The sequence below is a fragment of the Marmota marmota genome, unplaced genomic scaffold (assembly GCF_001458135.2).
Source record: "Marmota marmota marmota unplaced genomic scaffold, marMar, whole genome shotgun sequence".
NCBI classification, from domain to species: Eukaryota; Metazoa; Chordata; class Mammalia; order Rodentia; family Sciuridae; genus Marmota; species Marmota marmota.
Window position 1 is genome coordinate 11,745,140 of NW_025999998.1, and position 13,441 is coordinate 11,758,580.

General features: G+C 42.5%; 1 protein-coding gene across 2 annotated transcripts in view; it reads right to left on the reverse strand.

Moving 5' to 3' along the window:
• Apba1 (amyloid beta precursor protein binding family A member 1) overlaps positions 1-13,441 on the reverse strand; it is a 214,378-nt gene that overhangs the window by 33,392 nt on the left and 167,545 nt on the right. For both annotated transcript variants that reach the window (XM_015492908.2, XM_048806871.1), the window contains exons 3-5: positions 7,850-7,945; positions 3,924-3,963; positions 1,222-1,367 (exon numbers count right to left, since the gene is read on the reverse strand). In XM_015492908.2, the coding sequence (XP_015348394.1) occupies positions 1,222-1,367; positions 3,924-3,963; positions 7,850-7,945 (282 nt within the window). The remainder of the gene's footprint in view (positions 1-1,221; positions 1,368-3,923; positions 3,964-7,849; positions 7,946-13,441) is intronic.

The window sequence follows — 13,441 nt, forward strand, 5'->3', positions numbered from 1 at the left end:
CTGGGGAACTGCAGTATAACTGGGAAGCTGGGGGCTCAAAACATGATAGTTAAGGCAGCAATGGAAATATGACCTGTTCAATATTCACCAACCACAGGGCAGAACCTGGACATGTGACTACCACTAGAATCAACTCGGGTAAGAGGCCTGGACCAGATACCTCTGGCTTGCCCTGTGCACTTGCTGGCTTGATTCCTCCTGTCTCCTTCCTAGGACCTGGCACAGCCTACACAAAAATGTGCTAAAGGGATATTTTTCTTTAATCAAAAGGTTAAGGACTCTCTTAATGCTGTCTACTTGTTGTTCTTTCTTATTCCATACTGTCATTTCAGGATGTACCTGGGGAATGTGTGAGAAAAGGAATGAAAAAGGGAATGGCCTTTTGGAGGGGGGAATCAATTTTGACCAGCTGACACTGGATAAGTCAATTTTGGTGAGTCCTAACTCATTCCAATTTGCTGGAAATGTCTCATTCTGGATTTTAGAATGAACACTGTCTGCAGTTCTAAGGGCTGGGTGCACTGTGGCATGAACACACATTAAGTGTCCTAGTTGTTTAGAATCTCTACCATGATGTCCGAAAGAATCATACAGCTCTGTATTTCCATAGGCTTAAACTGGTTTGGGCTGGTTCAAACTAGTTGTGAATGACCAAATAGGTTTATTCCTTTAAAGTCTTTTAAAAATAGATTGAAACAGGTTATGGTTTGCTCAAACTAGTTTAAACCGGATTACCTTTGCCCTGACTTATTCAGACTAGCCAGGTTAGGTTTTCATTCTACTTGAAGCTAACCAGTTCAGTCTGTCTTGAACAGTATCAAGTGGTTAAAAAGCAATGCCACCTAGTTTGAACCAAGCCTAATACCAATGGACCTCTGTCAGTGGTAACCCAGGGATCCATCTCACAATGAGGAAGGACGTCATTTTGAATATTATGCCTCAAATGTATCAACTTTTCAGTCTATGATCATATGTACTTTCCTCAAGACTGGCTAGTGAGAACAACCTAAATTGATAGTGTTTATAAATAAAAAGACTCCAGTGCACATTAGAAATCCTTTTCTGTTTAAAACTGTTGGCAGGGTCATAGATGAGCCCTGCTTATGATATTTCAATCTACTCTCTGACCTTGGACTAGACACAGGTGTGGGATGATGCTATAAACTTCTCAGGTGCCTGCAGTTGCCCACCATCCCCCTCCAACCTTGCAGATCTCCTCACCTTGATCCTGCTAACTGCTTCCTGGGCCTGCATCATGCGCACATTTTTGGAGGGGGTTTTGTCTGAGAGCAGCTGGGTGGAGCCAAGGTAATTGGCAGCAAAAATGATTCCATCGATCAAGTCTTCAGGGTCGCAAGGTCCAGGAACTGTAACACGGAGAGAACAGTGGTGAGTGAAGCCATCCTGGGCAGGCCCTCTACATCCAGACCATGTACACCCTTCCCCAAGTTCCCTGCTGGCAGAGCTGGTCTAAGGCATTGATGTCACCCCTCCTTTCCACACAGAAGGCACGGTTTCTTAGAGCCTTTTGAAATGATTCAAGTATTGACTTAAGTCTGAAAGAAAGTCTAGTGACAAGACTGAGTTCTTTGGGACAAGGACCATGTCATATTCATCTCTGTCATGTTCCAGTGCTGGTCACCTAATTGGTATCAACTAGATGTCTTCTGAATAAATGGTTAGGTGAATGGAAGGCTGCCTTGGGTAATGTCCATTTATAGCACTACCTACTACCTGTCACCTATTCATATCTGCTCTTCCCTTTAGTCCATAAGTGAAGGAAACACATTTAATTAGAAAAATGGGATGTTTCAGAACATCTGGATTTCTATGATGGCTTTTGACCCCCAAAGCCATGGTCTCATGCTGCTAGGCTTGCCAACTTAGAGGCCGTAATGCCCACAGTCTAGGCCCACACACTGATCAAATTTTCTGTTCTCACTCACCAGCCTAGTAAATAAAGTCTTATTTTAAATGGGGGCATCAGGTTCTAATCAAAACTACTATAAACCACTCCCAAAATTAAGGCCATATGTATCTTTCTCAGCAGCTGCCTGGTTCCCACCCTGGAACTTGTGTGGCTTTGAGGAGTTGGGTTATTTGTGATATGTGTTTTACCTGTAGAGTAGGGAAGCCCAGCTCTAAGGTAACACAGACAGTTTTGGACCCACACTATTATCAATATAAAGTAAAAAAGATTGCCGTCTTCTATGATAAGCGCCTAGAGGATGGATTTATATTGTTACTAAATCATTTTTGTCAATCAGATATTGAGAAAAAAATCTCACCTGGGATAATTTTAAGAACCTTCCATCTATTTTTAGAATATAATGTTCAACCCATCTTTCCTTTTTCTGTGCGGCTTTGACATAGCCATCTCTGATTTAGCACTATTCACTGAAAAGGGTCCCTTTGCAATGGCAGTGAGTATGCAGGTATTCTTAAAAGAAATCTAAATAATACTTGAATCATCACATAAGTGCCTAGCAACAAAGGCACATAAATATCAGACCTAAACAAAGTCTAAGTTTGAGATACGATCGCATACCATTTGTCCTTCAGGGAAATTGACTATAATTGAATGTACCTGTCTATCATGCCCAGAAAAAAAAAAAAAAATTTTTTATAAATTCACTTTAGGCTTGGTGCCAGTATATTTTAAAAAATATTTTTTTAAAATTAAAGCTACAATGATCCTGCATCAAAGAATTGCAGGTTTCGTGGTGGCCTTTTAGAACACAGTTTTCCATTCCATGAGGCCTGCAGTTGCCCTGTGAGTCAAGGAGCACATCATGGGATGCATCCTCTCACTACTGTTGGGACTGAAAATCCCTAGGCCTGGAGAGACAAAGTGGAAACTTCTGGAAACTTTCTAAGGTGCTCTCATGGAATTCCAGAAATTCACAAAAATTATGCAAATAACAGATTATTTAATAAGGAAACAGGAGTTACTAAACCAAAACTAGGATCTTGTTCTGGGCTTGTGGACTGAGGGCTCATGAAGGTTTATGAACTCTGGTAACTCAGAGCATCCTAACGGCTCCCTCACAGGGTCCAAAGGCTGGGCTTGGCCAACTTTAAGAAGATGGCAATTTGCCTTACCTGAAAAACGACCTGCCACCTACAGTTAGAGCATCAGGGCCATCCTATAGCCAGAGACAGACTCTGTGAATGAGAAACTGGCACTCCATTTGGGTGGCTTGACCTCAAATATCACAAAAAAAGGGCACAAAGCTTGAGCTACAGTCTAGTCCCAGGAGGCTTCTTGAATGGGTTTCCTTTTGCATTGAATAACCTGCACAACCAGAGGTGGCTCCCTGCGGAGTCAGCCTGCCCCTGGATCACAGCCTGGCTTTGCAGCTGGCTAACTGCATCATCTTGGCCCAGTTACTCACTCTCTTGATCATTGGTTCTCTTTTACCAAAACAAGAAGATAATAATAAAACCCACTTCCCAAGATTGATGTGTGGATTCAACTAGTATTTCATGCAAGGTGCTTAGAATAGTTCCTGACCAAGACTAGATGTTCAATAAATGTTACTCGTCCCAGCAAGAGATGGGAACCACTGGTAATGTTTTATGAAGGGGACCAAAATTTCTTCCCTTAAATTCATTCCCACTTGAATTATCTTTGAGGGATGCAAGAGGTACACTGGGCTAGCAGTAGGGAGACTTGGGTTTCAGATCATGACTAAGATGGATGAAGTCCAGAGGCTCACCTCCACCCTCGGGTTTGCTATCCACATGAGGAGCCAGGGAAGAGGGTTTCTGAGAGCTTCATAGCTATTACAGTCTAAGATACTAAGAATGTCAAGTCTGTGTCCCTTCTTCCCACTATTTCCTTATCTCCAGTGCTCGAAATGCCCCAAATGCTGAAAGATTCATGTGCTTAATACTCAGTGCTCTGTATTTTGAGCTCTTACCTTCAACGTAGGTTGGGAATGAAGCCAAGCTTTTTCTTGACTGTAATTAAGACAAAGAGGTTTCAAAAAGGGAAAAGCATGATATAATATGCATCAACACACCATCCATGCATCATGAAAAAGAAACACATTACTAGTGGCATTTGTTAACCAGTTATCAACCATTTTTTGTTAGTGTGTGTGGAGAAACATGTGCATTTATTATTCAAGGTTACCTCGAACCCAAAATAGGCCCTTCAAAGTGTTAGATAATTGGAAAACCCCACATTTCATAGAGGTCTATCAGCTTAAATAATATCACACAGACCAAAATCTATAAACAGCAATAAAAAGGGCACACTTTATATTCTCACACCTCTGCATTCCATGGGAAAAACAATTGATTAATAAAAGCACCCCAAACATAATTGTACACACAAATGAAGAACTCCCTGGGAGAAGTTTATTTTGTATCTAGGCTGCAAGGATCTCTGTGCTAAAAATGTGTGTTAGATTTTTTCCCCCTCATCATCTCTTACTGATTTCAGTTGAAAACTGCATTATTATCTAAGTCATTATTATGTGTTTCCTTTAAGTAAGAACACAACACAGGAGTAAATTAAAAGCCCTGGCATTTCTTATATTATTATCTCCCAGCAGAGGCCAGTCTTCTAACAGCACAGTTGGAAGTGGATATGAGGAACTAGAAACTTCTAGAACCTGACTTGGTGGCAGTATAAATGTAGCATTTAGAGGAGCAACACTTACCACAACTCTTACAGAGTTGGAAATTCACTTCTGCTTCAAATAGTGACAGAACTTGTAGCTGATAAATCTGGGGCAGGGCTTAGTTTCCTGAAAGCATTTCAGGAGAGCTCATATTAAAAATAGGAGTCCTTATCCAGGCAAAAGGTAGTTTGCATGGCTGAGATTTTTATTGCTGAGAATCTCCAGGTATGATGTGATCATTTAAATATATGCCTTTTAGAGAAGGGGTATCTTGCACAGCATAGCTGCTCCATAGATTGATCTCTTAAAAGGTATGTGTCACATGAGAGAGCTCTTGGTGAGGGCTGGGATATCACAGGAAAGAACTCATATGCTAGCACTTTTTTGAAGCCAAGCTTTTTCTTGACTGTAATTAAGACAAAGAGGTTTCAAAAAGGGAAAAGCATGATGTAATATGCATCAACACACCATCCATGCATCCATGCAAGTCCTTTACTTGGAAGAGGGGAATGCAAAGATATGATTGATTAGTTAATACACAACAGTTTAATAATTGTAATGTTAATTGTTATGTGAAAAACTGGGTGTAGTTAGTCGAAGACTAACTCAATTCAGGACAATGGTAAAAGGCCACACAAATCACACAGGGAGCCAACACAGGGCAACTTTTCAAGAAACCTACTGCAGATGGGTTCATACCGATGGCTTCTCATAGCAAAAGTGGGGGGATTTCTTGTGCATCAGGAATGAAAGGTTACTGGCTGCTAATGTGTTTATGGAAAAACAACACCAAATATAAGCCAGGATAGGAGGTAAGAACTCCAATTCTACTTGTCCAAGTCAGGACAGGGCCAGCTGAGTGCCAATAGAATTCTGATTGGTTTAAAGATCAACTCCCACAATTGGTTATACGAATTTCTTCATAATGGCCAAAGTCTTAAATTATAATTTCCCAACCATTTTCCTGCCCTTGTGCCCAGTAGCAAGTGCGCAGCAGGTTTGGGAATTTACACTGCTTAGTCTCCAAATACATCCAGGTTGCCAGTTTGGATTTTCTTAGGCTATTAGGATACTTTCCTGAATGCAAATTTCAAAGACAGTGTCCAAGTTTTAGCAGATGCTACAAGAAGAATTTCTTTAGTCTCTGGTTATAAAAGCTGCTGTTTTATTTAGAGCTACAATGGTAAGCATTTGGTACATTTCCTTACTATTTATGAACTCATGACTAGCTTTCTTTGGTTTCTGGGGTAATCAGTTTAAAAAAAGTTTGGTGAAATGAAATACTCTCTAATTATTGCACACAAGGAGGATTTTCATCATTATTTCTAAGGATATGCAGAAGCATGAGCCAAGTCTTTGTAGGAACTGAAAAACTAACAAATTTGCCTTGCTCATTATATCTGAAACCTAATCAAAGGCTGGATATTCAGACATCTGATTAGCTCTTTGTTTTCTCACATGTGGACTGAGGTGAACATCAGCCACCCATTAGCACTCAAGAGATAATAAAGCTGCATTCAAGAAGCTAAAGTCTGAGATCTTTGGGGTTTTCCTGGGGCTCACACAAACTATGTGCAGAGCCTGGAGTCTTCACAATTAAAATAATTACCTACAAGCTACCTTGTCTCTGCAGTCTGTGGCCTCAGGTAAGTTACTTAACCTCTTAGCTTTCTCAACTAAGAAATGAAGGCAATGATATCCACTTCACAGAATTAACTTAAGGATTAAATGAGATACTATCTGATTTGCTCAGTCTGGCATTTAGAATACTGTACATGCTCAATAAATGATAATGCTCGTTACTGCTGTTATCATTGCAGCTGTCATTCTACTATTTCTTACCCACCCATGTACTATGAATAGAATATGAAGCAAACAAATGGAGGATCCTGTCACAGTAGCCTAGGGTTAGAGGACAGACAGAGGAGGACAAAATATATTTCCAGTCTAATACTAGTGCCATTTCAGAAAAGGTTTGATATAAACATTAATAAAAAAATATGCTTCTCCCTCCCATGAATAGCGTATATATTCCATGGCACTTTAAGGGTAAACTTTGGCTAAGACTCCCTTTTAAAGGCAATCTGCCACTCAAGTTAAAATAGATCATCTCAAGTTCTCTCCTGTTGCTGATAATTTTATGTTACATGCAATGGAAGAACCCAATCATTCATTATATGGCTCACCTCTTTGACACATCTCTGCAGTGTGGAAGAGGGAACATCTATATTTGGAGCTCACGCACAGATTATTGCGCAGGTCAATATTTCTGTGGCCCACAAATAGGTGGGATGACAGTTACCTGGGTGTAAAGGGCATTGGGTTCTGGCCTTTTGTAGCCCCAGAAACCTCAGAAGGAAAAAATAGCATCTTTTTTTAATATGATCTGTCAGAGCTCAACGAGTTCTCTGTAAGCAGGGGTGAACATACAACTTGTCCAACAGGGACACCTTAGAGCTGTTCCATCCAGTGGTGCCCAGCCATGTATGCCTTTTAAGTTAATGAAAATCTATTCAGTTCTTCAGCCCCACTGGCCACATTTTAAGGAGGTTAGGAACATGTGAGGTTAAGGACCACCCTACCCAACAGTACAGAAGTAGAACATTTCCATCATCGCAGAAAGTTCTCTTGGACAGCACCATTGTAGAAAGGTGTACTGACAATCAGATGTGAAGCTGAACCACACTCCAGGTAAACTGGGACATGTGGTCACTGGCTTTTAGATTTCACCTGGGCCTGAACTAAATGGGTATTTAAGAAACCAACTCATTTCCCAAATCACACAGCAACTGTCAATCCATGGTATCAGAAGGCACCTAATGCCAGAGGAAGGATTCTGGTACTTGGATTTTCTGATAGGGTCCAGTGTTATCCAATAGAACTGTCTACAAGGATGTAAAAGTCCTGTGACCTGCTATGTCCAATACAGTAGCCACAGGTGGCCACTGAGCATTTAAAATGTTAACTAGCATGGAGGAGGACATAAATTTTTCATTTTACTCAATTAAAGTATATTAAAATTAATTAAAATAGACAACCATGGCTATCAAATAGGATGGAATAATTTTACCAGATAAATTATACACTGGATTGGAAAAATCAGTGTTCTTCCCTGGGGTAATTTGGGCCAGTTGTGCCACAGGGGCTGCAGACCTCACAGAGCAGTGTTAGAATAAAGCACAATGGGCCAATGGCTGTGGTGGCGCATGGTGCCCTACCTCTTTATTTGTGGAGGCTTCCGTGGGGTCACTGGGATGAAGGGGTGTGCTTGACGATTCTGCACCCAGGGGTGAGGAACTGCCAGGAGATGGAGACTAGAACACAACAAGAGGATAGACAGCAGTGAGAACCCAAGGGATATGGCAACACCCAGCCCAGGACAAGGGGACAGGCAGAGGGGGCAAGTGGACTCTAATGATGGGATACTTCAGTGGAGAGGAACACCTATGGAAAAGGGCGGACTCCAAGTACACAGAACAGGCCAGGGTGTCTAGGTTTGCTTTTCTATTCCTACCATCCCTCCCAGGAGTTTTATAACTCTAGGACCTTTTCTTTCCCCTTAGGCTAACTATTGAAAGAAAATGTAGAAAAAGTTGTCTATCAAACTGAAAGTCCTTAATGAATAGAGTTAAGGGTATTATACAATTGTTTTTTTCTTAAGGAAAAATATGCATACCTAGTTAACAAATGGCTTACAAAATCATGCCCAAGATACTCTGAATGGAAAAGAAAAATTAAAGCCTGCAATTTTAAAGAGGCAGAGGGACTGATTTTGATGACTGAAAAGCACATCACCTGTGTTTTTCTTGGTCAGTTCAGATTTCAAATATATTGTCTGACTTAATTCAGAGAAATTTCAATATCCAAACCACATACCCTTGTGTGCTCTTAGAATGGTTCAGAAATCCTTTGCCAAATGATTGAAATGATTGTTTCCCATCAGTACATATATTACCCAATTCTGGGCAGGGAGGTGTGGACCAATGAACCCCTTAAGTAGTCACACCAGAAATTGGACATTGCAGTAAAGCCAAGAGGGCAGGCACAGAGTAACAAAGTATCCACAGACCCTGGTCACAGTAAAGCAGTCCTGAATACCTTTAAAAACACACACAGAATTTTTCACTTGTCACCCACGAAGCCTGGTGGGTACTTGGTGATTTAGCATTGTTAGGTCTATTCAAAATTAATGTATAAAAATCTTTATGAGAATTTAATGCCCTTAAATTTTCCCCAGTTTTTCAAATCTGAACAGCTTCCTTCAGTATTTATGGCCGGGCCACCCTGACAAACAATTTTCTTTGTCACAAAGATTTTAAGGGTCTAACCCCTGGGGAAGCTAGTGCAGTGAATTTTTTAACTGCTTGATTTCAGGGCTGGCAAATTCTTCATTAAAAAAATCAGTCCCCTGAGAGTCCCCTATTTCCTATTTATTTTCAGCTCCAATATTCTAAAAATAGATTCCTTCTAATCTTGCAGGCACCAGATCTTCTTAGGATGATGTGAGAGCCCAGGTTCTCTGGACAGTGGGTGAGGACATGGACCAGGGAGCTCACACCCCACAGCTTAGCTAAGTGACCCCCAGGAAATGCTGGGGAAGAAGAACTAACAAAACCTAGGGGCACTCTTATGGATCCACGCCAAACATATCAGGGACTACTTCCAGATGATATGGACTGTACACAAAGCTCAGATGAATCTCTTTCCATGGGCACATGTGACAAATGACCTCCATCTACAGAGTCCCCCTCCACTCTCCTCCAGTCAGTGTTCAGTTCAGAAGTGCTCATCTCACTGCTTTCTCAGTCTCAGTTCACTTCCTCCCTGATGGCATGTGCCATGATTTCTAATTATCATATATATACGAATGGCTCCCAGCCCCAAGAACTCTTCGGTGATAGGGATTTTGTCACCTTCAACTTATCACCCAAGTGCCAAGTCTTGGGTCTGGTAAACACTAAATACTCAGCCACTGTAGGCGCTGAATAAATGATTTCAACTTGCATGAGAAACAGATGCCTACTAATTTCTGGATTAGTTGTTGGTGGTCAGTGGCAAGCCCCCTTCTAATTTTGTCCCTCCATTGCTGTGCAGAAATCCTATCTGGATTTTGTATTAGATAAATGGCCTTTGCCTGTGAAAACTCTAACCCGGGCCCCAGTGAAGCTCTTTTGAAAGAGAGCCATCTCAAAAGAAGAGGAACCCATCTAGCAGAAGTCTACAAACCATCACATACCACTAGTGACTGAGTCAAGGGTAGACAAGCACCTTCAATCAGACCCAGGCTCCATGTTGAAATAAAGGAATTCAAAATTGTGCTTCTAAAACCCTTTCCCTGTTACCTCCAATGTCCACCTCCTTAAAGTGGAAGAAAAAACAAATTGGATAATACTTTTTACTTTCAAAGAATGGATGAGAGACAAATTTTACCCAATATTAAAAAAGTAAAAGTTAACAAAATATATATATTTCTGTCTGGTGTCTCATGCCTTCTGGGCTGTTGGGTGGATATTCAATCTTGAGCAAATGAGACCAAGTGGGGACAGTAAATGTGGATTAGGGAATTCACATAGGTGAGTGCTTAACAAGAAGTGTTCAGGATGCCATGTTTCAAGCTAACCTTCAGTGATGCTGTTGTATATAATTATAAGAGCTCAATACTTTGTCTTGTGCAGATGACGTCCTAGCAGATCATATTTTAGCAGATCCCTCACAACTGTGATCCAAGTTTTATTTCCTCTGCTCTGGCACTCCAAAAAGTAGAGCTCTTGGCCTTAAGTCTTAATTCTCTCAATGCCAAAATAAGAGAACAGTCCCATCCAAGGCCTGGGCAGAAGTGGCCTAAGGATGCAAAAGCAACCCTGGGGAAAGCTGATTATTCATTTTAGTCCTGAATGAACAGCCAGCTCCTAGTGGCAATAAGTGTGCTACTGTGGTCAGGGTGAAACAGACACAGTTCCAGGGACTCTCCGGCTAGGCCTCTGGGGGAGGAAAGTGGCATGCAAAGAATTACTATTCATTTATTCCTACAGAAGGCATCTCGGTGTCTACCTATATTCCTAACACTAGGCCAGGACGCAAAGAAGGAGGCAACGTGCTTCCCAAGAATGAGAGGAAGCCGACAGGTGCAGACAGGACTGCGGCCTGTGGCTAGGCTATCAGTCTGCGCAGTGGGGACTGAGCTGGGAGTGATCAACTCTGCAGGAGGGTGTGTCTTGGGCAGTGTGTCATGGGAAAGGCAAAACTTCTGCTGAATCCTCAACACTGCACAGTACTCAACAAGGGAGATGGGTGGGAGGAGGAATAGCAAGACTCCGTCTGGGCAGCCAGGGACCAGACTGAGGGTAAGTGTCTGGAGCCTCATCCAGGATCACAAAGGCTTGAAACAGCTCTATTCTCTGCTCAGGAACTGATTTTTTTTTTTTTTTTTGGAGTCATAGCCNAAAATTCCATAAAGTTGGAGAAGGCAAAGTTGGAAAACTGCTTAAACAGCTACTGACAGTGGAGGAGTTGGCATTACCAGGTAATGCTGTGGCAGAGGGAGCCAAGAGGGCTGAACAGAAGTGCCTTGCACATGACTCTGCCACAGAGAAGAGTCAAAGCAGCAGAGAAGGAACTATTTTTTTCAGGACAGTGAAAGAGGAAGAACTTTGGAAATCAGCAAACTGACAGTAATACTAAATAGCATGGACACTCAGGCAACTTAGAAGAACAAAGCCATTTCCGACTTCAAGGGCTTCCCAGTTGGAAATGAAGAACCTGATGCTATTGGCCAAAGGCACACAGGAAAGTTCCAGCAATTCTGGCCACAGCAGCAGACTGGCAGTCGTAACTACAAGAGAATTCCATGGTACTTACAACTTTAGGGAACCAACGGGTCTGAAAGTAACTCCTCTGCTCTGAAGAAGATGCTCACTTTGGACCTCCCAGCCCCAGAACTCAAGCTTTAAGAGTCCCTGCTAGATGCCATCTTGGCCAAGGGGCTGCAGCTGCATTGAACTGTACCAGATGCCTTTGCCAGTATATGTCTCACCAGGCAGAAGAAGCCTCCCCAGTGTCCTGTGGTTTCAGAACCAGTGGTGTCATGGTCAGAAGCCGAGACCCACCCATGCTTGTCTTGCATAACTCTGGAGAACCTGCTCCCCAGACCACGCTTTTGGGACTGCCACTGCTGCAACATTCCAGCTTCACTTTTGCCTGTGCATCAGGAGTTGGAAAAGCGCTTGGCCAGGCCCCACAGATCCAGGAACAAAAGGGCCAGTGAACCAACCCCCACCTGTGTTTCCCTGGTGGGATTTAAAGAAGATTCCTGTTCCTCCCTATAGCCTTGGACTGTGCCACTATTGCAAAACCTGGCTTTACCCACAGCTGGGCATCAGCATCAGGGAAAGATCCCAGCTGAGCCCCAGGAATGCAGCAACCATTGGTTCCAATGACCAACACATGCACTCAGCTGGCAGGATCTAGGAAAGATCTTCCCAGCCCATAGCCTTAGAATGACAACTGCAGGTGCAAAAAGTCTTGGCCTCACTCATGCTTGGCTCTGGAGACAAAGAGAAAGTCCCATCTGTGTTTTTCAGTTCACAGACTACAAGAATCAATGCCACAAGTCTTGTCCTCACTGAAGAGGCCTGATACCGGGACTTCAGAACTGTTTTCTGAGTTGATGATGTAAAGGAGTGAGGGATTGAGGTTTTATTATGGCCTCTTTCCCTTTCCCTTAATCATTTTCACCCTTTGAAATCGGATGGGGAAAAGAAAGATAACCATCTGAAGAGTGAACGGGATGATAATAATAATACGCCAAAGCTAGAGGTAGAGGGCCCTGCCCTTTTCTGGTGGATAATGGACCCTGCTTCTCCAAGAAAGGCCCAAGGACTGGGGCAGGGCTTCCAAGAGCAAAGCTGTGATTTGGCAAGATGGACAGAGATCTTGAGGGACTTGTGGGGACGTTCTAGTCAAAAGCCATAAAAGTGAGGTCTCCCAGGCCATTCACTTAGTCATCCAACACTGAAGTCCTGACAGGTCTGCTTGTCACATCCCTGCCTTACCCCAGGGAGCTCCCAGTGTAGCAGGGGAGACCCACAGGTTACAAATACAAGGTGTCCTCTGCCAACAGTGATCACTGTCTCAGTCCCTACAGGAAAACAAACGTCATAATGACACAAAAACACTCACAAATGAGCTGACTTCTTACAATGCTGGTGTCCACCTGAAAAGCCCTCCCCCATGCTAACATCTGTCTGATCCAGGTCTTAGTCAACTGGTCTCCTATTGACTGTTAGGACTACCTGGCATTACAAGGTCAAAACAATACAAAAATATAAAAACAGAAACAGCCAAGTTGTGAGTAGTATAAATAGTACAAAAATAAGTAATAATAAAAAGGTAGCAAAATTCCATAAAGTTGGAGAAGGCAAAGTTGGAAAACTGCTTAAACAGCTACTGACAGTGGAGGAGTTGGCATTACCAGGTAATGCTGTGGCAGAGGGAGCCAAGAGGGCTGAACAGAAGTGCCTTGCACATGACTCTGCCACAGAGAAGAGTCAAAGCAGCAGAGAAGGAACTATTTTTTTCAGGACAGTGAAAGAGGAAGAACTTTGGAAATCAGCAAACTGACAGTAATACTAAATAGCATGGACACTCAGGCAACTTAGAAGAACAAAGCCATTTCCGACTTCAAGGGCTTCCCAGTTGGAAATGAAGAACCTGATGCTATTGGCCAAAGGCACACAGGAAAGTTCCAGCAATTCTGGCCACAGCAGCAGACTGGCAGTCGTAACTACAAGAGAATTCCATGGTACTTACAA